The 20,814-nt window shown below is 39.3% G+C and overlaps 1 protein-coding gene across 2 annotated transcripts; it reads left to right on the forward strand.

Annotated features, from left to right (window-relative positions):
• The first annotated feature begins 942 nt into the window (after positions 1-942).
• ZBED5 (zinc finger BED-type containing 5) lies at positions 943-6,273 on the forward strand. 2 transcript variants are annotated; one of them, XM_031460029.2, is made up of 3 exons: positions 943-1,162; positions 2,795-2,909; positions 3,949-6,273. In XM_031460029.2, exon 3 carries the CDS (start codon positions 4,122-4,124, stop codon positions 6,204-6,206), a length of 2,085 nt encoding a protein of 694 aa, XP_031315889.1. In that variant the 5' UTR covers positions 943-1,162; positions 2,795-2,909; positions 3,949-4,121; the 3' UTR covers positions 6,207-6,273. The 2 variants fall into 2 exon arrangements, with proteins under 2 accessions (XP_031315889.1, XP_010975440.1); XM_010977138.3 differs by having other exon boundaries at positions 3,986-6,273.
• Positions 6,274-20,814: the final 14,541 nt, after the last annotated feature.

The following is a 20,814-nucleotide window of genomic DNA, read 5'->3' on the forward strand; positions in this document are numbered from 1 at the left end:
GATGCCAGTTTGGAAAAACAGACTGCAGGTTGCCAAGACGGATCTCACACACAAAAAAAATGAAATACACAGCCCGCAGCCTTTTGCTGTGCTGTTTTTATTTAAAAACAGGGGACGGGCGTAGACGAATTAGGCTTAAAACACCCGAATGCTGCTCCTAGCAAACAGAACTCCAGAGCGCTGGGCATTCCTCTGGGGAGGGGGCCACTTGTAAGGTCCAAAGACACAGCAAGCGGACTCGTCTCTGTTGACACTGCGGAGACGCCGCTATCCCTACGTACTTCTTGGGTGAGCCCAGGTGGGGTCCAGGTGGCTCTCCGAACCCCATCTGGGCTCATCCAAGAACTCTGGCAAGAGCAGCGGTCCCAGCGAGGCCAGGCTCAGCTGCCAATTCGGTCCGCCAGGAGCCCTTGACACGCCAGCGCCCAGGAGGGGCGTGGAAGGGATTGGGCGTTTTCTGCCCCGATTCCAGTGGGAAAACAAGGAAAAGAGAAGGCGGTTGCGCAACCAGGGCCTGGGGTGCGGTTTGGGAAACAAAGAGGTCGTGAAAACACCAGCAGCCGAGGCTCTCCGAATATAGTCAACGCCGCCAAGCCAGAGCCCCAGTGTTTCTGGGCACACAGATTTATCGAGGCCAGTCCACCCCAAGGGAATCACAAATGCGATCTTGCAGCACCCAGGAATCTTCATTGTAAACAAGAGCCCAGGCTGCTTCCGGCGGGAGAAAGTTTGAAAACAATCGCTTCACGTCGGGAATCCGCTCAGGCTTCCTGAGCCAAGGAATCCAGAGCCGCGGCGCTGATAGCTGGACCGCGCCTCAACCGAGCTTGGTCCTTCCCTTTAGTCCCGCCCCACTGCTCCGCGCGGATTGGCGGCGGGAAGCAGCTCTGGCGCTGATTGGGCGGCGATGGAGTCGCTCGTGGAGACGGTAAGTTCGGGTGCCCCAGAGTGCTAAATTTATCTTCAGACAAGCGACCGCGCCAGCCGCGAATCGGATGGCTATGGAGGTGGCATAGGCGATATCCCTGAGCCGAGAGCATCACCCTGTCCCCGAATCCTTCTTTCCTCTGTTTTGTTTTTCATTTACCCCCTTCCTTTCTCCCTTCTCCCCCCCTCCAGTCCGCGACGACTGGCTCTTGACCCTGTTCAGGCCTCGGTGAAGGTGAGGACCAGAGCCGCCGCGGCGGCTGAGTGGTGCGCTCTGAAATGGCCGCTGCCTTGATCTTTGTAAAATGGCGGCCTCAGGCTCCGCTGGGACCCGCGGCGCTGCTCCGCAGCCCAGCCGCAGCTGAGACCGTTCTCTCCATCACTGATGGAGATGAAGGAGAAAGATAGTGTCGGGTGCTGAGACGTTTTCCTGTGGTTGTTAGCTGAGGCGACCGCCCGGGGACGCGAGAGGAGTTCTGTAGGCGAGGGTGGACTCCGACAGGAAGCCAGCCCCCAGCTGTCGCGGGCTGCGGGCAGCGCGCACCTGTGACAAGGAGAAGCCGAGGGATAGCTGGCCCCGGGCGCACAACGAGGTGACTGTTTAAAGAAGCATTTAGGTGCTGGACTGGGTGTCCGTGCCCACTTTTGCCGTTTTGAATGGACTGCACTCTTACCCAGCCTTCCTGCCCCCAAGGGTATTGTTCAAAGCTGGAACCGCCTGAGGGTGGGGGGTGAATGGATTGTGATACCTGTCAGTTTAACTGGAAGAGACAAAAGATGAGGATCCCCCCCCCCCCTTTCAGGCAGGCGAATAGAAATTTATAGAGAGTGCAATCTCTTTGTCCTCCAGAGATTCAGGGAAGCACCTCTAAAGAGGTGGTGATGAGACCCCCCTCCCCTCCTGAAAACAAAGCGTCCTACTCCGTTGCGTCCTTCTCTGGCAGCAAGGGAGAAGGATCCTAACCTTTGAGGTCACCCAGCAAACGGCTCCATGAAATTCTCTGTCGCTAGATTCCATTCTGGACTGTGGAAGGACAATCTCTTTTGCTCCCAGTAATGGAGAATTAGGGCTTGCTGCTGCTGCTGCCGCCCATTTAAGACCCTAGACTTTCTGGCAGTTGTAATCCTTTGTAGTTCATTTCTCTGCACCGTCCAATTGCTGGACCAGATTTTTTGAGTGCTTGGGAAGTTAAGAGTATTCAGGGACACACAGCAGTACTAGGCACGTGGGCTCTGCAGGCGAACTTTTTGAGTTCTGAGTTCTTCACAGATGTGTTAACTTAGCAGGTGGCTTAACCTCTCTGCATCTATTTGTTCATCCCTACTGGAGGGAGTGATTAATGATAGTCTCTGACTCTCAGATTTGAGGATTAAATGAGCTAATCTACGAAGGATTTAGCAGTTAACTGGCACGTAGTAAACAATGGTCACTCAAACATTAGTAACCTTAGGAACTTGGTTATTGAGACAAGGGCGGTTATAGCAAAAAGGCATAGTTTTTATAACACTTACATGTATAATTCCATTTTGGATTACTTTGAATGCTTAGTTAGTTTTAGAGACATTAAAGTGTGTCTGTACCGTAAAAAGTTAGGTTTAGTTTCTGAAAGTTTTTAATGTCTTTCTGTGAAGTCAGTGGATGGGGGAGTATTTCAAAACAATGAAATTACCTGGATATTAAACAGGACAAAAATATTAGCATTTCTCCTATGCTAGGCACCTTCTATTTCACTCTTAAGATCTGCATTGTGGTGAAGAATCATTTGTACCACCTAGCTCTAAAATAAATTGTTAAGGAATAGTCATCTGAGAGATTTGTATTTAGTTCTGCTTTTGCAGTGTCTAATTATAATTTTTCTCATTCTAGGCTTTTGGTTACTCCCCTTCCACCCTATCCCTTAATTTAATTTTTTCGAAGAATCTACATTTCAAGCTGCCAAGGTGGAGAGTGTGACTACAGAAGGGACTGCTTCTCATTTCAGGTATCTTACTCTCTAGCTGTTACTAGGAAAACCATTTTGATTCAGGATCTAATATGAGAACCCAGTGCTTACTCTGTAGCCAAATCATAAAGTTTAAATCAAAAGTAGCTTTATTTAGATAGATACTAAATTTGAATGCCTTAACTTATAAGCCAGTACTCTTCAGCGGTCCTAAAATTTGCATTACCGTTCCATTTAATTATGCTTTTTAAAAGCTGTTATATGAAGAATATACCTATTAAAATGAGAGTTTATGTTTTCTTTAGGTCTTTGTTAAGCCTTCAGTAAAGAATAATAGGGTGCAGAGTAATCAGTAAAATCTATACATTACTTTGAATAGGTCTTATTTTGGATAATGTAAATATTTATGTCATTTTAAGTCCAGAGAAATAGTAACTAACTTTTGGTTTATAGTTTACTTTTCAATGTTAACACAGTATTTAGGATGCAGCAGGATTCTGTGTTTTGCAAAACTTTGAACTATGTGTGTTTTTGACATAGCTCTTCAGAATAGTTGCTAGCCCTGAAAGGAGCCTTCAGATGTATAATAGTGTCAGCAATTAATGTGTCTAATGGCAGTAGGCACCAGAAAGCTAAAAGAGATTCCAGGATACTGTGTCCATGAAAGGGGTTGGTAAATTATGGCCCCATCCTGTTTTTATAAATAGAGATTAGTTAGAATACAGCTGGGCCCGTTCTTTAAGGTATTGTCTATGGCTGCTGCCGTGCCACAAGTACAAACTTGAGTAGTGGCAACAGAGACCATGTGTCCCCATAAAGTAAAAAATATTTACCAAATGATCTTCATAGGAAAAGTTTGCCAGCCCCTGCCGTGGGGCCTCAAAGTCCCTTCCTTCAAAATACATTTATCAACTCTTCATTATTTCTTAGCCCAGTGGTTCCCAAATCGTCTTTTACAGGATGTTAATATTGTCTAAGTTTATAAGTGTTATGAGGAAAAGATCAATGCTAACAGTAGTTTTTTCTTTGTAATTTATTTTAAAATATAAGTTTAAGACTGCTAAACTCATTGCTATAGCTTTTATTTTTATGTGATAATCTACCTTTACGAAAAGGAGTGCCATACCTGAGAGCACCAGGAAGTCGAATGAGAGATCACCTGATACACGAACGTGTGATGTTCCATCTGCGCCTTGATGCATAGGCAGCACTTACAAATTAACTGATGAGTTGCTCTGTATCATCTCTTTGATGATTGCTCATCTTCTATGTGTCCTGTCTTACAATGTCAACACATTTGTGATACTCAATGTTTACTCTAAATTAACCATGTTTTGTACCACAAACACATTGCCTATGGATCTGTTGCTGAAACAAGGAAGTCTTAAACAAGAAGTAGAATCTTTTTGTTATCAAATTGTGTCTGAATCAAATGATCAAAAGGTTGGAATATTACAAAGTGAAGATGAGCAGTTGCAGCCTTCAGTTTCTAAAAATTCAGAAGGTGAGCTTTCCAGGGTCAAATTTATGTCCAATTCCAACAAAATAACAACATTTAGTAAGAAACCAAAAAGAAGAAAATATGATGAAAGTTACTTGTCTTTTGGATTTACTTACTTTGGAAATAGAGATGCACCTCATGCTCAGTGTGTGTTATGTAAGAAAATTCTATCAAATAGCTCTTTGGCCCCTAGTAAGCTTCGAAGACATTTGGAAACTAAACATGCTGCATATAAAGACAAAGACATTAGCTTTTTCAAGCAACATCTTGATTCACCTGAAAATAGTAAACCCCCAGCACCTAAAATTGTCAATACAGATAATGAAAGTGCTACAGAAGCATCGTACAATGTAAGTTACCACATTGCCCTGAGCGGAGAGGCTCATACTATTGGAGAGTTGCTTATCAAGCCTTGTGCGAAAGATGTCGTGATGCGGATGTTTGACGAACAGTATAGTAAAAAAATAGATGCAGTACAGCTGTCAAACAGTACTGTTGCACGTCGAATTAAGGATCTAGCTGCTGACATTGAAGAAGAGCTTGTTTGTAGACTGAAGATTTGTGATGGGTTTTCACTGCAGCTAGATGAATCAGCTGATGTTTCAGGACTTGCTGTGCTGCTTGTGTTTGTTCGTTACAGGTTTAATAAGTCTATTGAGGAAGACCTACTCTTATGTGAGTCTTTGCAGAGTAATGCCACCGGTGACGAAATTTTCAACTGCATCAACAGTTTTATGCAAAAACATGAAATTGAATGGGAAAAATGTGTTGATGTTTGTAGTGATGCTTCTAGGGCAATGGACGGGAAAATTGCCGAGGCTGTCACCTTGATAAAATATGTGGCTCCCGAAAGCACCAGTAGTCACTGCCTATTATATAGACATGCACTTGCAGTTAAAATAATGCCTACATCTCTGAAAAATGTGCTCGATCAGGCAGTCCAAATCATCAATTATATTAAAGCTCGGCCACATCAGTCCAGACTACTAAAAATTTTATGTGAAGAAATGGGTGCCCAGCATACAGCACTTCTTCTAAATACGGAGGTGAGGTGGCTTTCCCGAGGTAAAGTTCTTGTAAGACTTTTTGAGCTTCGTCGTGAACTATTGGTTTTCATGGATTCTGCTTTTCGACTTTCTGATTGTTTAACAAATTCATCGTGGCTGCTAAGACTTGCATATCTTGCAGATATTTTTACTAAATTAAATGAGGTTAATCTGTCGATGCAAGGGAAAAATGTGACAGTTTTTACAGTATTTGATAAAATGTCATCATTGTTAAGAAAATTAGAATTTTGGGCCTCATCTGTAGAAGAAGAAAACTTTGATTGTTTTCCTACACTCAGTGACTTTTTGACTGAAATTAATTCTACAGTTGATAAAGATATTTGCAGTGCCATTGTGCAGCACCTAAGGGGTTTACGCTCTACTCTGTTAAAATATTTTCCTGTAACAAATGATAATAATGCTTGGGTTAGAAATCCATTTACAGTAACTGTTAAACCAGCCTCATTAGTGGCACGGGACTATGAGAGCCTGATTGATTTAACATCTGATTCCCAGGTGAAGCAAAATTTCAGTGAACTTTCACTTAATGATTTTTGGAGTAGCCTAATTCAGGAGTATCCAAGTGTTGCGAGGCGTGCCGTTCGTGTACTGCTTCCTTTTGCTACAATGCACCTGTGTGAAACAGGATTTTCCTATTATGCTGCAACAAAAACGAAATACAGGAAAAGACTTGATGCTGCACCTCATATGCGGATCCGACTTAGCAACATCACACCTAATATTAAGCGGATATGTGATAAAAAGACACAAAAACACTGTTCTCATTAAAATTGGAGGGTTCTGCATGCCTCTTGATAACCAAATATAAGGTGAAAATAAAAAATGATTTGCTTCACCACTGGTATTTTGAGGTTTTAAATAAAATGATTCAAGTATATACCTCTTCGATTTTAAGAAAGGTAAAGAATCAAAAATGTGAACATGTGTTACTGTTGGTGTTTCTTCATCACATTGTAATTTCAAAGGGTTCCAGGTCATGATTATGGGAAATACTGATTCACAAGATAAAGTCCCAGTTTCTTAGCATGACTATCTTTTCAGGATCTCATCACTGCCAATCTTTCTGGCCACGCCCACCCTCCAATCACAGGGAACTTCTTGCCTAAACATATCTGACTGTATCACGTTTTCAGGTCTCAAAAAATTGTTTCTTCACCTTGCTTCCTGACAAACTCCTATTTGCTTTTCAGCCCTTTTAGTTAATCTTAGATCCTGTCATTCTCCATATCTTTCTGTTTGGCCCTGTTTTTTGTGTATGTCTCAACTGTGAACTGCTTGGTGATCTCAAAATTTCCAGTGTTACTGGACTGAGCTGTTAACATGGTCTTATCCAGCTCTGTGTCTCATTTATCTGGCAGAAGATCTTAACTAAAGTAGGTGCTAAGTAAAGGAAAAAGTGTTGGTAAATGTGAACCAACAAAAAATTGGATAGGACATGTTAGCTTATATTTATATGTTCTCGTGTGTAGAATGCTACTCTTTGTGTTTGGGGCTCTGTTATTCTATTAGAATTTAATGTGGCTGTTAGGCAGAAGTCACTGAGGGATGTCAGAGATCTGATTGGAGCTGAACTACTGGAGAGAGAGTATAAAGAACATTTTCACATTCTCTTTGTTTCTCAGTTCCTATATAGATTATTGCAAATTCCGTATACTATAGTCTAATGAGGCTTTACCGTACTTGAAGATGATTAGACTTGAAACCTCTATCAGTTCATTCTTAGAATACTGCAAAAGATTTCTGACTGACTCTCCTGCCTCTGGTCTCCTCTTAGCATGTCACATCACACAACGCAGCTCACTAACAGTGTTAAGTTTTCTGTTACTCCTATAGCCAAGAGCTACTAGAGATAGCCATTATTTATTTAATCTCACTTATTCAAAACTATGCCCCGTTTTAGGGAGGAATACCTCTCCTCCCTACGGCAGAATGTGGTAGGATGACTAGGTTCCAGTACCTGCTCTACTACTTAACTAGCTAATCAACTTTAGACAGTTCGAGCCTTCCTGAACCTCAGTTATCTCGTTTGTAAAATTGTAATTATGCTGCCTTTGAAGAGTTACTAAGATGAAATGAGTATGTATACAAAACTCCTCTAACAATGGGTGGTCAGGTGGTCAGGAATAGATTAAGTGATGTGTATTAGTTCCTTGCCATATCCAACCATGTCCCAGTTAAACTTTACTCCACAGTCAAACTTCCAGTCTGAGTTTTTATTCTCTGTGGAAACTCAGCAGATCTCAAGGCTGTAGGACCTGACCTAATCTGAGGCTGCAAGATTAAGTATTTTTAGTCCAGGTTTTTTTCTCCTTTGTCACATTATTAAGCACCTATTTGCCAGTTACCCTACTAGATGCTTGTATGTCATCAATAATCTTTATAACAATCATGGAATTAGGTAATTTTTGAATTTGTGCAAAGTCACACAATAAATAGCAGAACTTAGTTTAAAGTGGGTCTTTTGTGATGGTACTTTATGCCATCTTTGCCTTTCAGATTTTTCTAAGAGTATCAGTGACTTGGGAGTATAGCTAAAACTCCCTACTAAAATGTGGACATTTCTTTGAAATCCTCTGTTTTCTTCTCTAAGTTCATCCAAAATAGCCATCTACTTCAAAGTATGACTGTTTTAATATAAAAATATGTAAAATAGGGATTAAATTGCTACCAAGTAAAATTATTTCTCCAAAAAGATTCATCATAATTACTCATACATGCAGTACTTTTTGTCAGCTAATCCTGGAATTAAGTCTACCCAAGTTTGAGAAGTAGGTACAAAGCCTTAATGTCTACATCTGGCTCATACCTCAAGTTTGATAACCAGACTCCCTATGTGATTGCTGAAACAGAGCTTCTGCTTAGGTCATCTGTCCAGGATATCGCCTCTTGAAATACAAGACCTCTCTTGCTTTCTAGTCCTTTACCCCTAACCACTTCCTCTGAGAATCTACTCTTCTGCATTTAAACCCAAGTCTATTGACTGGGACCGCTAACTGCTACTAGACCTCTTTAATGGTTCTTAATGGCAACTGCATACCTGTTCTATAACCTATCAGGACTAACCTATGGGTACCATGTATGGCTAGTGAGAATAGACTTTTAGCACCTAAAGGTGGGTCTCATACCTGCTGGATGATGGTTAAGTCTAGCTCCAGGCAGCAACTTCTGTATTACCCTAACCTACTGCGGTTACTGTGACTGAGTCCCGAGAGAAGATTCTTTTCCTTTATGTTTAAACTCTACCTATGCTTCGGAATCAGCCTTCCTTAAGTAAAACCCAAGCAAAGTAAGTCTTGAGCACTGTCAAATTCCCTTTCTTTTGTATCTCTAAAGCCCTTTGGTTAGCCTGCCATTATTCCCTAAGTCTTCAGATACTAGAGGCTCCGTCTGGAACTAGAGGGAAACCTGAAAACCCCATCGCACAAAAGAGAAAACAACTCTAAAGGAAGAAATGGGTGGCATTCTGCTTAGTGCTCGAGATATTTGGGGGCTAAACAATACAGCAACCTCAAATAACAGCTACTCTTCCTATTCCTGAAGCAATAAAGCTCCCATAACATTTCCAATCCAAAAGGACTTTCCCACCTTTTTTTTTTTTTTGCTTTTTCTGAAATTAATTTAATTGGATTCATATTTTCCTTAAAAATATGAACCACAAATGTTTCTTGTATTAGTCAAGGTTCTCAACTGTAATTTATACGAACCCAAATCGAGCTTACTCAAGTCAGAAAGTGTACTTACTGATCAATGTTTGCAGTAGCTTCAGGGATGACTGGGTCTGTGTTAAGATGGTGTTATCAAGAACCTCTTTTCATCACTTTGGTATTTTTGTTTTGTTGAGGTATAGTTAATGTACAATGTCATATGGGCTTTGTTACTTTTAATCCCTATATTTCAAGTACAGTTGACCCTTGAACAACACAGGTTTGAACTGCATGGGTCCACTCGTACCCAGACTTTTTTCAATAGTAAGTTATACCGTATTTATAGCATCTGTGGTTAGTTACGTCTGCAGAGGAGGGCTGCACTATAAGTTATCTATGAATCCTCATGAAGGATTGGTTTCCCTGACCCCCATGTTGTGCAAAGGTCAATTGTAATTGAAATTGCTTTCATTTCTTAATCAGGATTGTTTCCTGTTTCCAGTCTTGCCCTAGTACCACACGTACATAAATACACAATTGTAATCTCTTAGAGCTAAGACTTCTTTTGGATTATTCATAGAACTTAGCAAATTTCTAATCATACTAACAGTCCTCAGTGAATTGAATCCCCTAGCTTAAAAAGTAAAGTATTAAGGTGAAATACAATTCATACTATAATGTTATAAGAATTAGCTTTAAAATCCTTGGCCTCACTTAAACAGATAAGGCAGTAAATATTCTTTACCTTTCAGACTTCAAAAGCAGCATTTTTTTTCACTCTGTATAGTTTTTTTTTTTTAATTGTAGGAAGACATAACCCAAAATTTACTATTTTTACCACTTTTAAGAAGATGGTTCAGTGGCATTAAGGACATTCACAATATTGTACAATCATCACCACCATCCATCTCCAGAACTTTTTCATCTTCCCAGACTGAAACTCTGTCCCTATTAAACACTAACCCCCACTCCCTCCGTTAGTCCCTGACACTCATCATTCTTACTTTCTGTCTCTATGAATTTGGATACCCTAGGGACCTCATAGTGAAATCAGTCATACATCATTTGTCCTTTTATGTCTGGCTTATTTCACTCGGCATGTCTTCTAGGTTCATCCATGTTATAGCATGTGTCAGAATTTCCTTTCTTTTTAAGGATGAATAATACTCCAATGTATATATATATATATGCGTGTGTATATATACACACATTTTGTTTATCCATTCATCCATCAGTGGACATTTGGGTTATATGCATATTTTGGCTACTGTGAATAATACTGCTGTGAATATGGGAGTACAGATATCTTTTGACTCCCCAAGGCAGCATTTCTTTAATTTAAGCATTTCCTTAAAAATGCAATTTTACTCTCCAAAATATAATTCACCTACAACTCCTGAAAGAATGTATCAGCTCTATAAATCTAAATGCCTGTGGAACTTATGCATGTTGTTTACTTTCATTTTTTAAAGTTGGTATAACTGCACTGTTAATTAGTACAATGGAAAGAATTCTAAAGCAACTGTCGACAGACTTGTGTTCTGCAACTAATTAACTGTCTTAGATAAGTTCATCCTCCTCTCTTGACCTTAGTTTTTCAGTTATCAAATGAAAGGGGTTGAACTAGAATGAGCTCTAATGTTCTTGTCAAATAAGATAAAAATTTTAACCTAAACATAGATTGGGTGATAAGATGTGCTCAGTTATTTGAGATATGTGAGTTTTTTTTTTCTTAGAAGCCAAGCTTTAAAATGAGTCTTTTACCATGTTTCCCAGCAACCAAATTATAAAATTTATAAATTGCCCCATCATGGATACTTAGTGGATGGAAGGAATGAAGTGCTTTTTTGGAAGGGAGATGTACTTTGAAATTAAGAAAACATTGGAAAATCTAAAATATGTTTGGTTATGGCTATACTGGAACCTACTGTAGATTAAAGAATAACTCAAGCATCGGGCAGGTTGCAGGGGAAATTGTTGACTGATCTCAGCATCTATTTTTCTTTCCCAAACTGTACTCTGATTTGCTTTCAGGTATCCACTTTCCCCTACATAATCCATATATTTAAATAAAAGCTGACCCCACTCTAGCTTTAGGAATAGACTTGTTTTGTCTAAGATAATAGCTTTCAAACTTTTTTTGAGCCCAATTCACAATAGGAAACAAATTTTACATTATGATCCAGGTGTGTGTATGTGTGAGCACCAAAGTTTCATGAAACAGCACTAATCTCTCATATGTGTAGTATAATTCCAAATATGTTTAATTTTTTAAATGATGAGGACTCAAAGATTATTTCATGATCTGTTCTTAGGTAACAGTACTCCGTCTGAAAGACGCTGGTGAGTATAATGCCATTGCCCTTACAAAAACTGTTCAAGGAACCATAGTATTCCTCTGGCCACAGGAATTGGCCCAGAAGTAGCATGTGACCCAATACAGGCAAGTGAAAAGCAAAGGCAGTATTAATATGGGCTTTGACAAAAGATGTTTCCTCACTCTTAAGAAAGAGATAAATGTCCTGTGTCCTTGGCAGGCCTGGAATCGCTGCAGCTCTCTAGCTACCAGCATGGGGACAAAACCAATGCAGAGAGGAGGGCACAGCCAAAATACCAGAATTAAACCAGAGCCATGCCTGAACCACACTTGATCACTGACTTTACTGACTTTAATTTTTTTGTTACCTAGGCCAATAAAACCCTTATTGTCCAAGACCATTTACATTGGGTTTTCTATTACCATAGGCAAAATCATCTTAACTAATACAGTGGCCTAAAAGGAAAGCAATATAAAACTAGGATGTATTGGTAAATTTAGCTGCAATGATGAGGGCCTTCTCAAAAAAACTAAGCCTGATCTCGTTATTCCGCCATCTACCGTAGTGTTATCCTTCAAAAGTCTGCTGCTGGTAATATTTTATAGACCAGAAACTAAATCAGTACATATATGACATCATTAGATATTATCAAATGCCATTTCTCTTAGTGGGACAACTTGATAATAAGTGAATTTTACTTAGTAGCTTAGGCAGGGCTAGTTAAGAATCAACTATATAATTCAAATTAGAAATTAACCTTGAAAACAAATCTGTTCATTTTTTCTTTAATTTTTTTGAAGACTCTGATAAATATGGTGGGATAAAAAAATTATACTTTTACGTTTAATAAGTCATATGCTTTGTAGGGGGAATAATCAGCTAGAAATAATTCGAGTAGTCCTCTGTCTTAAACATTGCTTTCTGTCAAAGCATGTTCCCTACAGAATTGTGTTAACTTCTCAGAAGAGTTATGTGTTGACAAGGTGCAGTCTGTTACATCACAGTTAGCAGGGCATTCTTGACAAATACTTTTGAACAAAATAAACCTTTCCCCAAACAAGCTAGGACTTCAGGTTTAAGATGGTGATCTAAATGCCTACATTTGACTCTTACCTTTCTGAAAGTCAATAAACATGCTGGAAGAAATAGCAAATTTAGGCTAAATCCACAGCAACACTAAGAAACAAAGGGGAGTAAAGGGGTCATTACCCTCAAAGAATTTACATTCTAGTGGGAAAGACAACCTATTAAGTAAATAAAAGATGTTAATGAAGGAGAATGTTAACTGAGTTAGTAAGAGAACATCTCTTTGAGAAAGTGACGTTTGAGCCAAAGCTTGAGTGATAAGAGGGAGCCAGGCAGATGAAGGAAGGAAAAATAATCCAGATGGAGAGAAGACAAGTGCAAACACCCTGACACAGAAAGAGCTTGGTGTGTTTGAGGAGTAGAAAGATGAAGCCTCTGGAATAAAGAACACCATGACGTGGTAAAAAATTGTCAAGGAGGTAGGAAGAAACCAAATTATTTAGGGTATTAGAAGCCAATATAGAGTTTGGGTTTTATTTCAAATACAATGGGAAGGCATTGTGGTTTTCAAAGGGAAGACTGGGATGAGGGTTAGGTTATCACCTCCAGGGGCTATCTGTAAATGTGTGAGGGCATTGAGGGAAGAGCTGATATAACTAGGGTATTTAAAACTCACTGGTACAGACATAATACCCATCCACATAGGGCCCTTTTGAAGATCTCAAAGTTTGGATGATCCTGGGACCTTCATATACTTCTGAGGAGACCCAGAATCTTAGAGATCCTGCTTTGGAAAATGTACATATTAACTGAAAGTTTCTCCATCTTCACTCTTAAAAGCAAGGAAGATATATTAGACTGCTTTTCATCTCATATAGCACCACACTAAACTGATTTGTGGCATAAACTTGTTAGTTACCTAAATTTGGGAGCATGCGAAATTGAATTTTGATTATTTTTTGCCATAAGGAAATAACAGTGCATTAATCAAAGGCTTATGATGAATAAAAATCTCCAAATTTGGCTTTCATTATGTTTTCATTGAGTGACAGGATAAATGTTGAGTCTCAGAGCTTTATCTAGTAACTGTTCATGATGGTTGCTACTACCATCATGTCCTTGTTGGTGCCATAACTATTTCCCACCCTTACCCTGTCCCTCAAGGAAGAGGATCCCAGAATTCTTAGAGGGTAGTGAGGCAAAAGGGACTCACCCTTAGGAATTTCACTGTTGGCACTATTTTTTAACTTAATTTTTAATAATGCTATGACTTCATATACAAAAGTAGCCCCTACCTCTCTGCCCACAAATATGTAAGGGCAGAATGATACAGCACTGGGGGTTGGCTTGGGATGACAGAATAAGATTTTAGTCCAAGGCTTTTCTCCATGCTCCTAACTATTTTTAAAAAAATCACTCTGATGTCCATTTCCAGAGCATTTCATAGATCTTAGGCAATTAATTCTATAGCAGGTTATATAACCATGTTACAGCTATGGAAGAATTAAATGCCCAACACTTATGAAATCCTTGGGGTTTAGAGAGGGCCTTTAAAATGCAAAATGTTACTTTTACTATTCCACATGTATAAATGAAAAGGTTAAACATCATCTCTCATTACTTCTTACAAGTTAAAAGTCATGGTATATTGTCAAAGCCTCAAATGCTTCTGGAGTCCTTAGAAGGCTCCCAGATTCACTCAGCAACATTCATACACCATTCTTTTTTTCTCAACCAAGCACCTATTTCAACAGGCAGCAGTGAGAGTCACTCTAGAACACACCTACCTTAACAGCAATTTACTTTTCTCATACCTGTCCCAGCTTTTAAACATATATATGGTCTATCAAAGCACTATAAATCAACCAGACAGCTGTCATCAGAAACTAAGCCAACATCACTTTTCAGGAAGGCTTAGGAAACAATTTTCTTTCTGACAGTCAAACTGTGTACCTCTTGTAGAAAACAAGCTACTCTCAAGGGTTCAGTGTCCAGACCAATACAGTACAGAGCTCTAGTCTGTTATGAGCTTGAAGTTCTGAGTCTTACTAATTTCATAATATATTGACTACCAGTTGGGATAGTCTTTCCCAAAAAGGATCAGATAAGTCCAACACTTCTTAAATTGTGCAACACCAATATACTGTATGTATTCTATTTTTGCTTAATTTTGTATTCAAGGAAAAAAGCATTTTCATCAACTAAACTTTATGCAAAAACACGAGAAATGAATAGAGCTTATAAAACAAAGCCCTAAAGTTCAAGACACAAACTCTGTTATGAAAATCAATGAATTGTTTAGTGTATGTATGGAGTATTTATCTAGTATTTTGCCAGTCAAATACTGAAATGACCATGCCTCTGCTTTGTATTACATCACTGCTAGTAAAATTTACTCAAATCAGGACAAAGTTGATGATAAAGTGAACGTTGTACTTCCAAGTCATAAAGCATTAAAAATACACTAATCCAAAATAAGCATAGGAAAGATTTAAATAATGAAACATTTAAATTCTCGTTTCCAATTTTATTGTATAAAAGGGAATGTAAGCTCTATGCGGGCAGAGACGTTGACTTTCTTATCTACTTCTGTATTCTCAGAGCCCGAATAATGCCTGACACCTAACAGTTGTTAAGTAAGGGTTGAATGTCAACATGGTAATGATGGGGAGAAACTGGGTTTGAATCTGAGTTCTGATACCTTCTAGTTGTAGAACCTTGGACAAGTCACTTAAATTCTCTTGACCCTCAGTTTCTTCCTCTGTAAAAGAGGAACAATATTTTAGTCTGTTTTTCCAATACATGTTTTTTTCAACACCACCAAGCATTTTTCCAATTCTCAGCAGACACTGACTGAGGTGTCCTACAGTTTAATTCAATTCTGACACGATTGACCTGGAGATAGTGTCAGATCCCACTGGTTAAGAGCTCAGTCCAACAAGACTTACCACCCCTCCTTCAGACACCAATAGCAAGTACAGGTTAAATCGGAGGTTCCCACAACCCCCTCTTCATGTTCGACTAATTTGCTAGAGTGGCTGACAGGACTAAAAGAAACATTTACTTACATTTAACAGTTTGTTATAAAGAGCTATAACTCAGGAATAGTCAAATGGAAGACATGCATAGGGCAAGGTACGTAGGAGGGAGTGCAGCTTCCATGATCTCTAGGGCAGCCGTTCTCCCCACATATCCACGTGCTTACCAATCCAGCAGCTCATCAGTGTGGTTCAAAGTTTCTATAGGGCTTAATATGTAGCCCTCCCCGACTCTCCCCTTCCCGGAGGTCAGTGGGTGAGTCTGAATCCAGCCCTCCAATCACTTAGTCTTTCTGGTGACCAGTCCCAACCTGAGGTCATTTAGGGGCCCCACCCTAAGGCACCTCATTAGCATAAACTCCAGCATTAGCATGAGCTTTTGTGCTCAACAGGGACCCCTAATGAAAGACAAAAGACACTCCTGTCACTCAGGAAATTGTTTTCCTTAGGTGGCTCTGTGCGGGAAGCCCAGCACTAAGACCACATATGTTTTGTATTATATCACAGTCTTACTCCCAGCCTAGCTCTGAAGGTCAAATAAGATATGTAAAATCACTGTAAAATTCTATAGATCATTAAAACCATTATTTTAATACTAACAATGCTATAACAAAACATTGCCTGGTAGAGATCCTTAGTGAACTGGAGTTAATAATACTTATATACATACATATAGTCATATATTGGATGCCAGATGCCTCCTTTTTTAATTTAATTATGATAACTCTGTGAGGTACACCATCAGTATTGTCTGTTGAATAACAATTTAGTAGCTTAAAAAACACTTTCTCACAGTTTCTGTAGGTCAGGAATCCAGGTACGGTTTAGCTTCAGACTCTGCTTCAGGGTCTACTATGGCTGCAGTGTAGGTATTGGCCAGGGCTACAGTCCTGTTGGCAGGATTATTTTTTCACAGACTGCTGGACTGAGTGGAAGGCTGCCCTCAGCTCTTGACGCATGGACCTCTCTATAGGGCTGTTTACAACATACCATCTGGCATCAGCGAAGTGAACAAATGAGAGTTCCAGTAACACAGTAGTCACAAACTTACAACCTAATGTTGGAAGTGTTACTCTATCACTTTTCTTGTATTCTGTTCGTTAAAAGCAAGTCACAAATGAACCAGGATGCAGGCTTTCACCAGCCTCCAAATCTGCTGGCACTTTGACTTCCCAGCCTCCAGAAGAAATGTGAGAAATAAGTTTCTGTTGATTATTAAAAAAAAAAGAATCAAGTTACTAGATCCAGCCCACATTCAGGAGGAGAGAGTATTACACAAAGGCATGACTACCAGGAGGCAGAGATCACCTAGAGCCATTTTAGAAGGCTGCACCCTGTAGACTCAGAGTGTTCAAGATGCTTATCTAGTTTCACAAAGCTATTAAATAGCAAACCTGAGATTCCAAATCACATCTGCCTGACTAGAAAGCCCACAGTGCTTCCATGTATTACCCCTCCCAGTGAATACATAGGAATAATGTAGGTTTAGCAGAAACTTGTCTCGAAATGAATCTTTCTAAAGTGTTAAAAAACTGTGTATTTTCTAGGATAGAAAAAGTCATCTCCATCCTAACTTCTTCCTAGGGATTGTTCATCCTAATCATTCTTGTCATAGATAGGACAAATCAAACCTTTTTTCAGTCTTGGTCCATGGTACCATAAACTCTAAATTTTAATGGTATCAGAATTTTCATTATTTAAAAAACTACAAAGTGTAAGTCTCAGCAAGACCACCTAAGGAAAATAATCTAGTGGACATGCTAGGGTTACTAACAGACCTTTGGAGAGCGTATCTTTCAGTTGTTAATTTATTCAGAGAGTCGTGGAAGAGGACAGAGACATTTGTAAATAATGATAAAGGTGTATACAGGGAGCTATGTTAGTTCAAAGAAGAAATATAATCAAAGAAGTATGAATCAAAGAAGAGGAAAAAGTGCTTTGAGTCTTGAAGCATGAAAAGCATGGATCTGAGTTTGCCAAGTGATCGAGGCACAGAATTGTTTAAAAAAAAAAAAAAAGCACGGTGCAAGATTATAAACAGATTTGGAATTTTCGTGATTCCCTAAAGTCAGAGGGTAGATGCGATCAGATTGGCAGAGCAAGAGTCAGACCTCAATCTCAGAGGCAAAGGGTAGAAGGAGCTGGCAGGTGGGAGTGGAGGAAGAGCACAGTGTCCTAGAGGAACCATAAAGGGAACTGGGGAATGGAATTTGAAACCTCTTGTTGGGCTGGCATCTCACTCCATTCACTCTTCAAAGCTAAGAAGTTATCCTGAAATTATATCTTTCCCTAAACTATCACAGTGACTCTGGAAACAGGGCAGATAAGTCAGGCAGTACCTCAGGTGGCTACATCCAGGGAAGGAAACCTCATTTCCCCAGAATATTAGCCACTGGCATGCCCTGTCCAAGATTACATTTTATCCCCATTACATTTATCCTCACAATCATCAAAGCAAACTGTGATAAATAGAAACAGGCCTCATGCACAGAGAACAAGGAATACCAAGATGAGAGAAAAATCAAGAACCACCAAATACCCAAGGAAGACCAAACCATGAGTGGGTGAGACCAAGCAACAAACAAAACAACTAACACCCAAGCAAATAGTTCTTAGAGTAAAGAGAGGAGGATCTTGGAAACAATAATGATTAATATTTAGGACATAATGGGTGTGGTATCAGGCATTGTTCTCATGTATTTTTTTAAATTTAATACTTACACAGACTATCCCCAGAGGAATATGAGAAACTATTACAACTAATTTTTAAGAAAAATAACTAAAGATTGTTAAAAAATTGAAAGATGGTCTAACCAGTAAACGGACAAAGAGCAAAACTGAAAGAATAAGCTGAAGAATTCTTCCGAAAGAACAAAGATACGGGGGAGAGTTGATTTAAGATTTAAGAAACATGTAAGATATATACAGAGATTTCAGTTTCTCTCTCCTAGTTCCAAAGAAAAGTTAACAGAATTGTAGGGCAGCAATAATTGAAAAAAATAATAGAGAAAAATTCCTGGTATGACTAGTTTAGAAGAAGTGTTTAATATCATTTGTATTTTTTTAATCAAACATTATGTAAGTGTATCTTATTTTTTATTGCCAGGTTGCATCTGAAATTTCATCACTTTATATTATATATATTTCTAAATTATATATTCTGTATGTTTTCATGACAATTGTGCTTTATTTAGCTTTTTATTTTGAAATAAATTTAGGCTTACAGAAAAGTTGTAAAAATGGTACAAATGCCCTTCACCTAGCTTCCTAGAATGTTAACATCTTGCATAACAATTGTATAATTATAAAAATTAATGAATTAACATTAGTACAATACCATTAAACTACTACACCTTAAATAAACTAGGAGAGAAAATAAGTCAATGGGAAGGATTAAATATATAGACATATACAAAACAGAGCAAAGGAGATGGGTCACTACTACATTCTCATTTCTACAACTTGTCTTGAAGTTCTGTTTACAACATCCTTCCATCATCATGTTCATTTTGCCAGCATCCATAGCTGGTTGAAATTTTCATATGATGTGATCATCTTCATTCTTGAGAAATGACTCCTTGGTGATTCTGTTTGAATTGGATTGCTATAGTCTCCTATTGACTTTTATCACTCTTTATGGCAATACTAGGAAGTGACCTAAAGCATCCCCTGGGTTCATGACATTCTCATCCTTACTCCCATTATGTTGCAGTAATCAGATTTCCCCTTGATAATAAGGATAAATCATCCCTGCCAAATTTGTAAATTTTTCCCCCTATTATTCCAATGTCAAGAAGAGCCCAAGATAATTAACTAGTAGTATGAACTCCCAGTTAAGTGGAACCATTATAGGGTTTTCTGGGAAAAACATTCCTCCCTTGGACCTTTAAATGGGCAAAGCTCAAAGTCATGGGAAAGAAAGCAAGACATTTTATGAGCAGATCAGTAGGTATTAATAGTGTGAGTTCTGTATCTCACTTCTGGCTCCCCATCTCATCTGTCGGTAGACGAGGGAGAAGCAGCACTCTGTGCTGGTTGCTAGTTCACAACACATAATGCTGTAGGACAAGAGCTGGCAAACTATTTCTTGTAAAGGGCCAGATGGTAAATGTTCCATGCTTTTGCTTTAAGTGCCCCATATGGGATCTGTCACTTCTTTGATTTTGTTTACTAACCCTAAAAAAGTGTAAAAGCCATTCTTAAAAGCTGTACAAAAACAGGATGTGGGCCAGGTTTGGCCCTCAGACTGTAATTTGCCAATCCCTGCTACAGGACAACAACCTAACTTTGCAAAGTGTTCCCCTCCCTCCTGGAACTGAGTCTTCAAAAGACCAATGAAGAGTTCTAAAGAACAGTTGCTACTGGATGATGGGGAGGTACAGTAAAACCAGCGAGTCCTGTGTGCATAGTATTCTGGGTCACCAGGGATTAACACCACTGTTCGATAATCCCTTCAAGGTCAAGATGGTTCTCTCCTCCCCACCCCAACCCTTGTGCACAATTTTACCCCAGCAAATAGCTGTATGTCCCCTTAAGGAAAGACTGAGAGAAAGATTTACACAGCATACTTTTGATGTTATAACAAAGACCTTTCTCAGAGGTACTTGGCATACTCTGTATTTAAGGGCCTCTGGAGCTTCTCTTCAACATTATACCAAGAAATTTATGGCAAGCCAATTTTATTTAGTTTCAGTCACCAGTAGAGTCTAGTTTTTAATTAACCAACAAGCATAACTAGAACCACTCCTAGGTACCCAAACTAGTACTTTGACTCCAAAATCTCTGGTAAGTGTTCTCATATCAATAAATAAATACTTCTTTCCTTGGTCTTGAATCCTCAAAATCTACTCCTACACATATTCCCCAGCTTTTTGCTAATGCAGTTTAGCAAAATCTTGTCATTCTTCTTACATGTTTTCCTTCTCTTCCTAGATTTACTTTGTAATTGGTTCCCTTGAGCACGCTAGGGTCTGACTCAATTTATAGATTTGGATTTAGTGAGAGGATACAGAGTAGAAAGGGAGGAAAACTGATATTCCTGTGCAAGATGAGGTCACATTATCTATTACTGTATAACAAATTTCCTAAAATTTAGCAATTGAAAATTACAAGCATTTCACAGCTTCTATAGGTCAGGAATCTGGAAATGGCATAGCTGGGTGGTTCTGTCTCAAGGTCTCTCATGAGGTTGGTGTCTAGATGTCAGATGAGGCCCCGGTTATCTGAAGGATTGATGGAGGCTGGATGATCTGCTTCCAAGGTGACTCACCCACATACCTGGCAAGTTAGTGCTGGTTGTTGGCAGGAGACCTGAGTTCCTCACCACATGGACTTCTCAAAAGTGCTGCTT

Source organism: Camelus dromedarius, chromosome 12 (assembly GCF_036321535.1).
Source record: "Camelus dromedarius isolate mCamDro1 chromosome 12, mCamDro1.pat, whole genome shotgun sequence".
Taxonomy (NCBI): Eukaryota; Metazoa; Chordata; class Mammalia; order Artiodactyla; family Camelidae; genus Camelus; species Camelus dromedarius.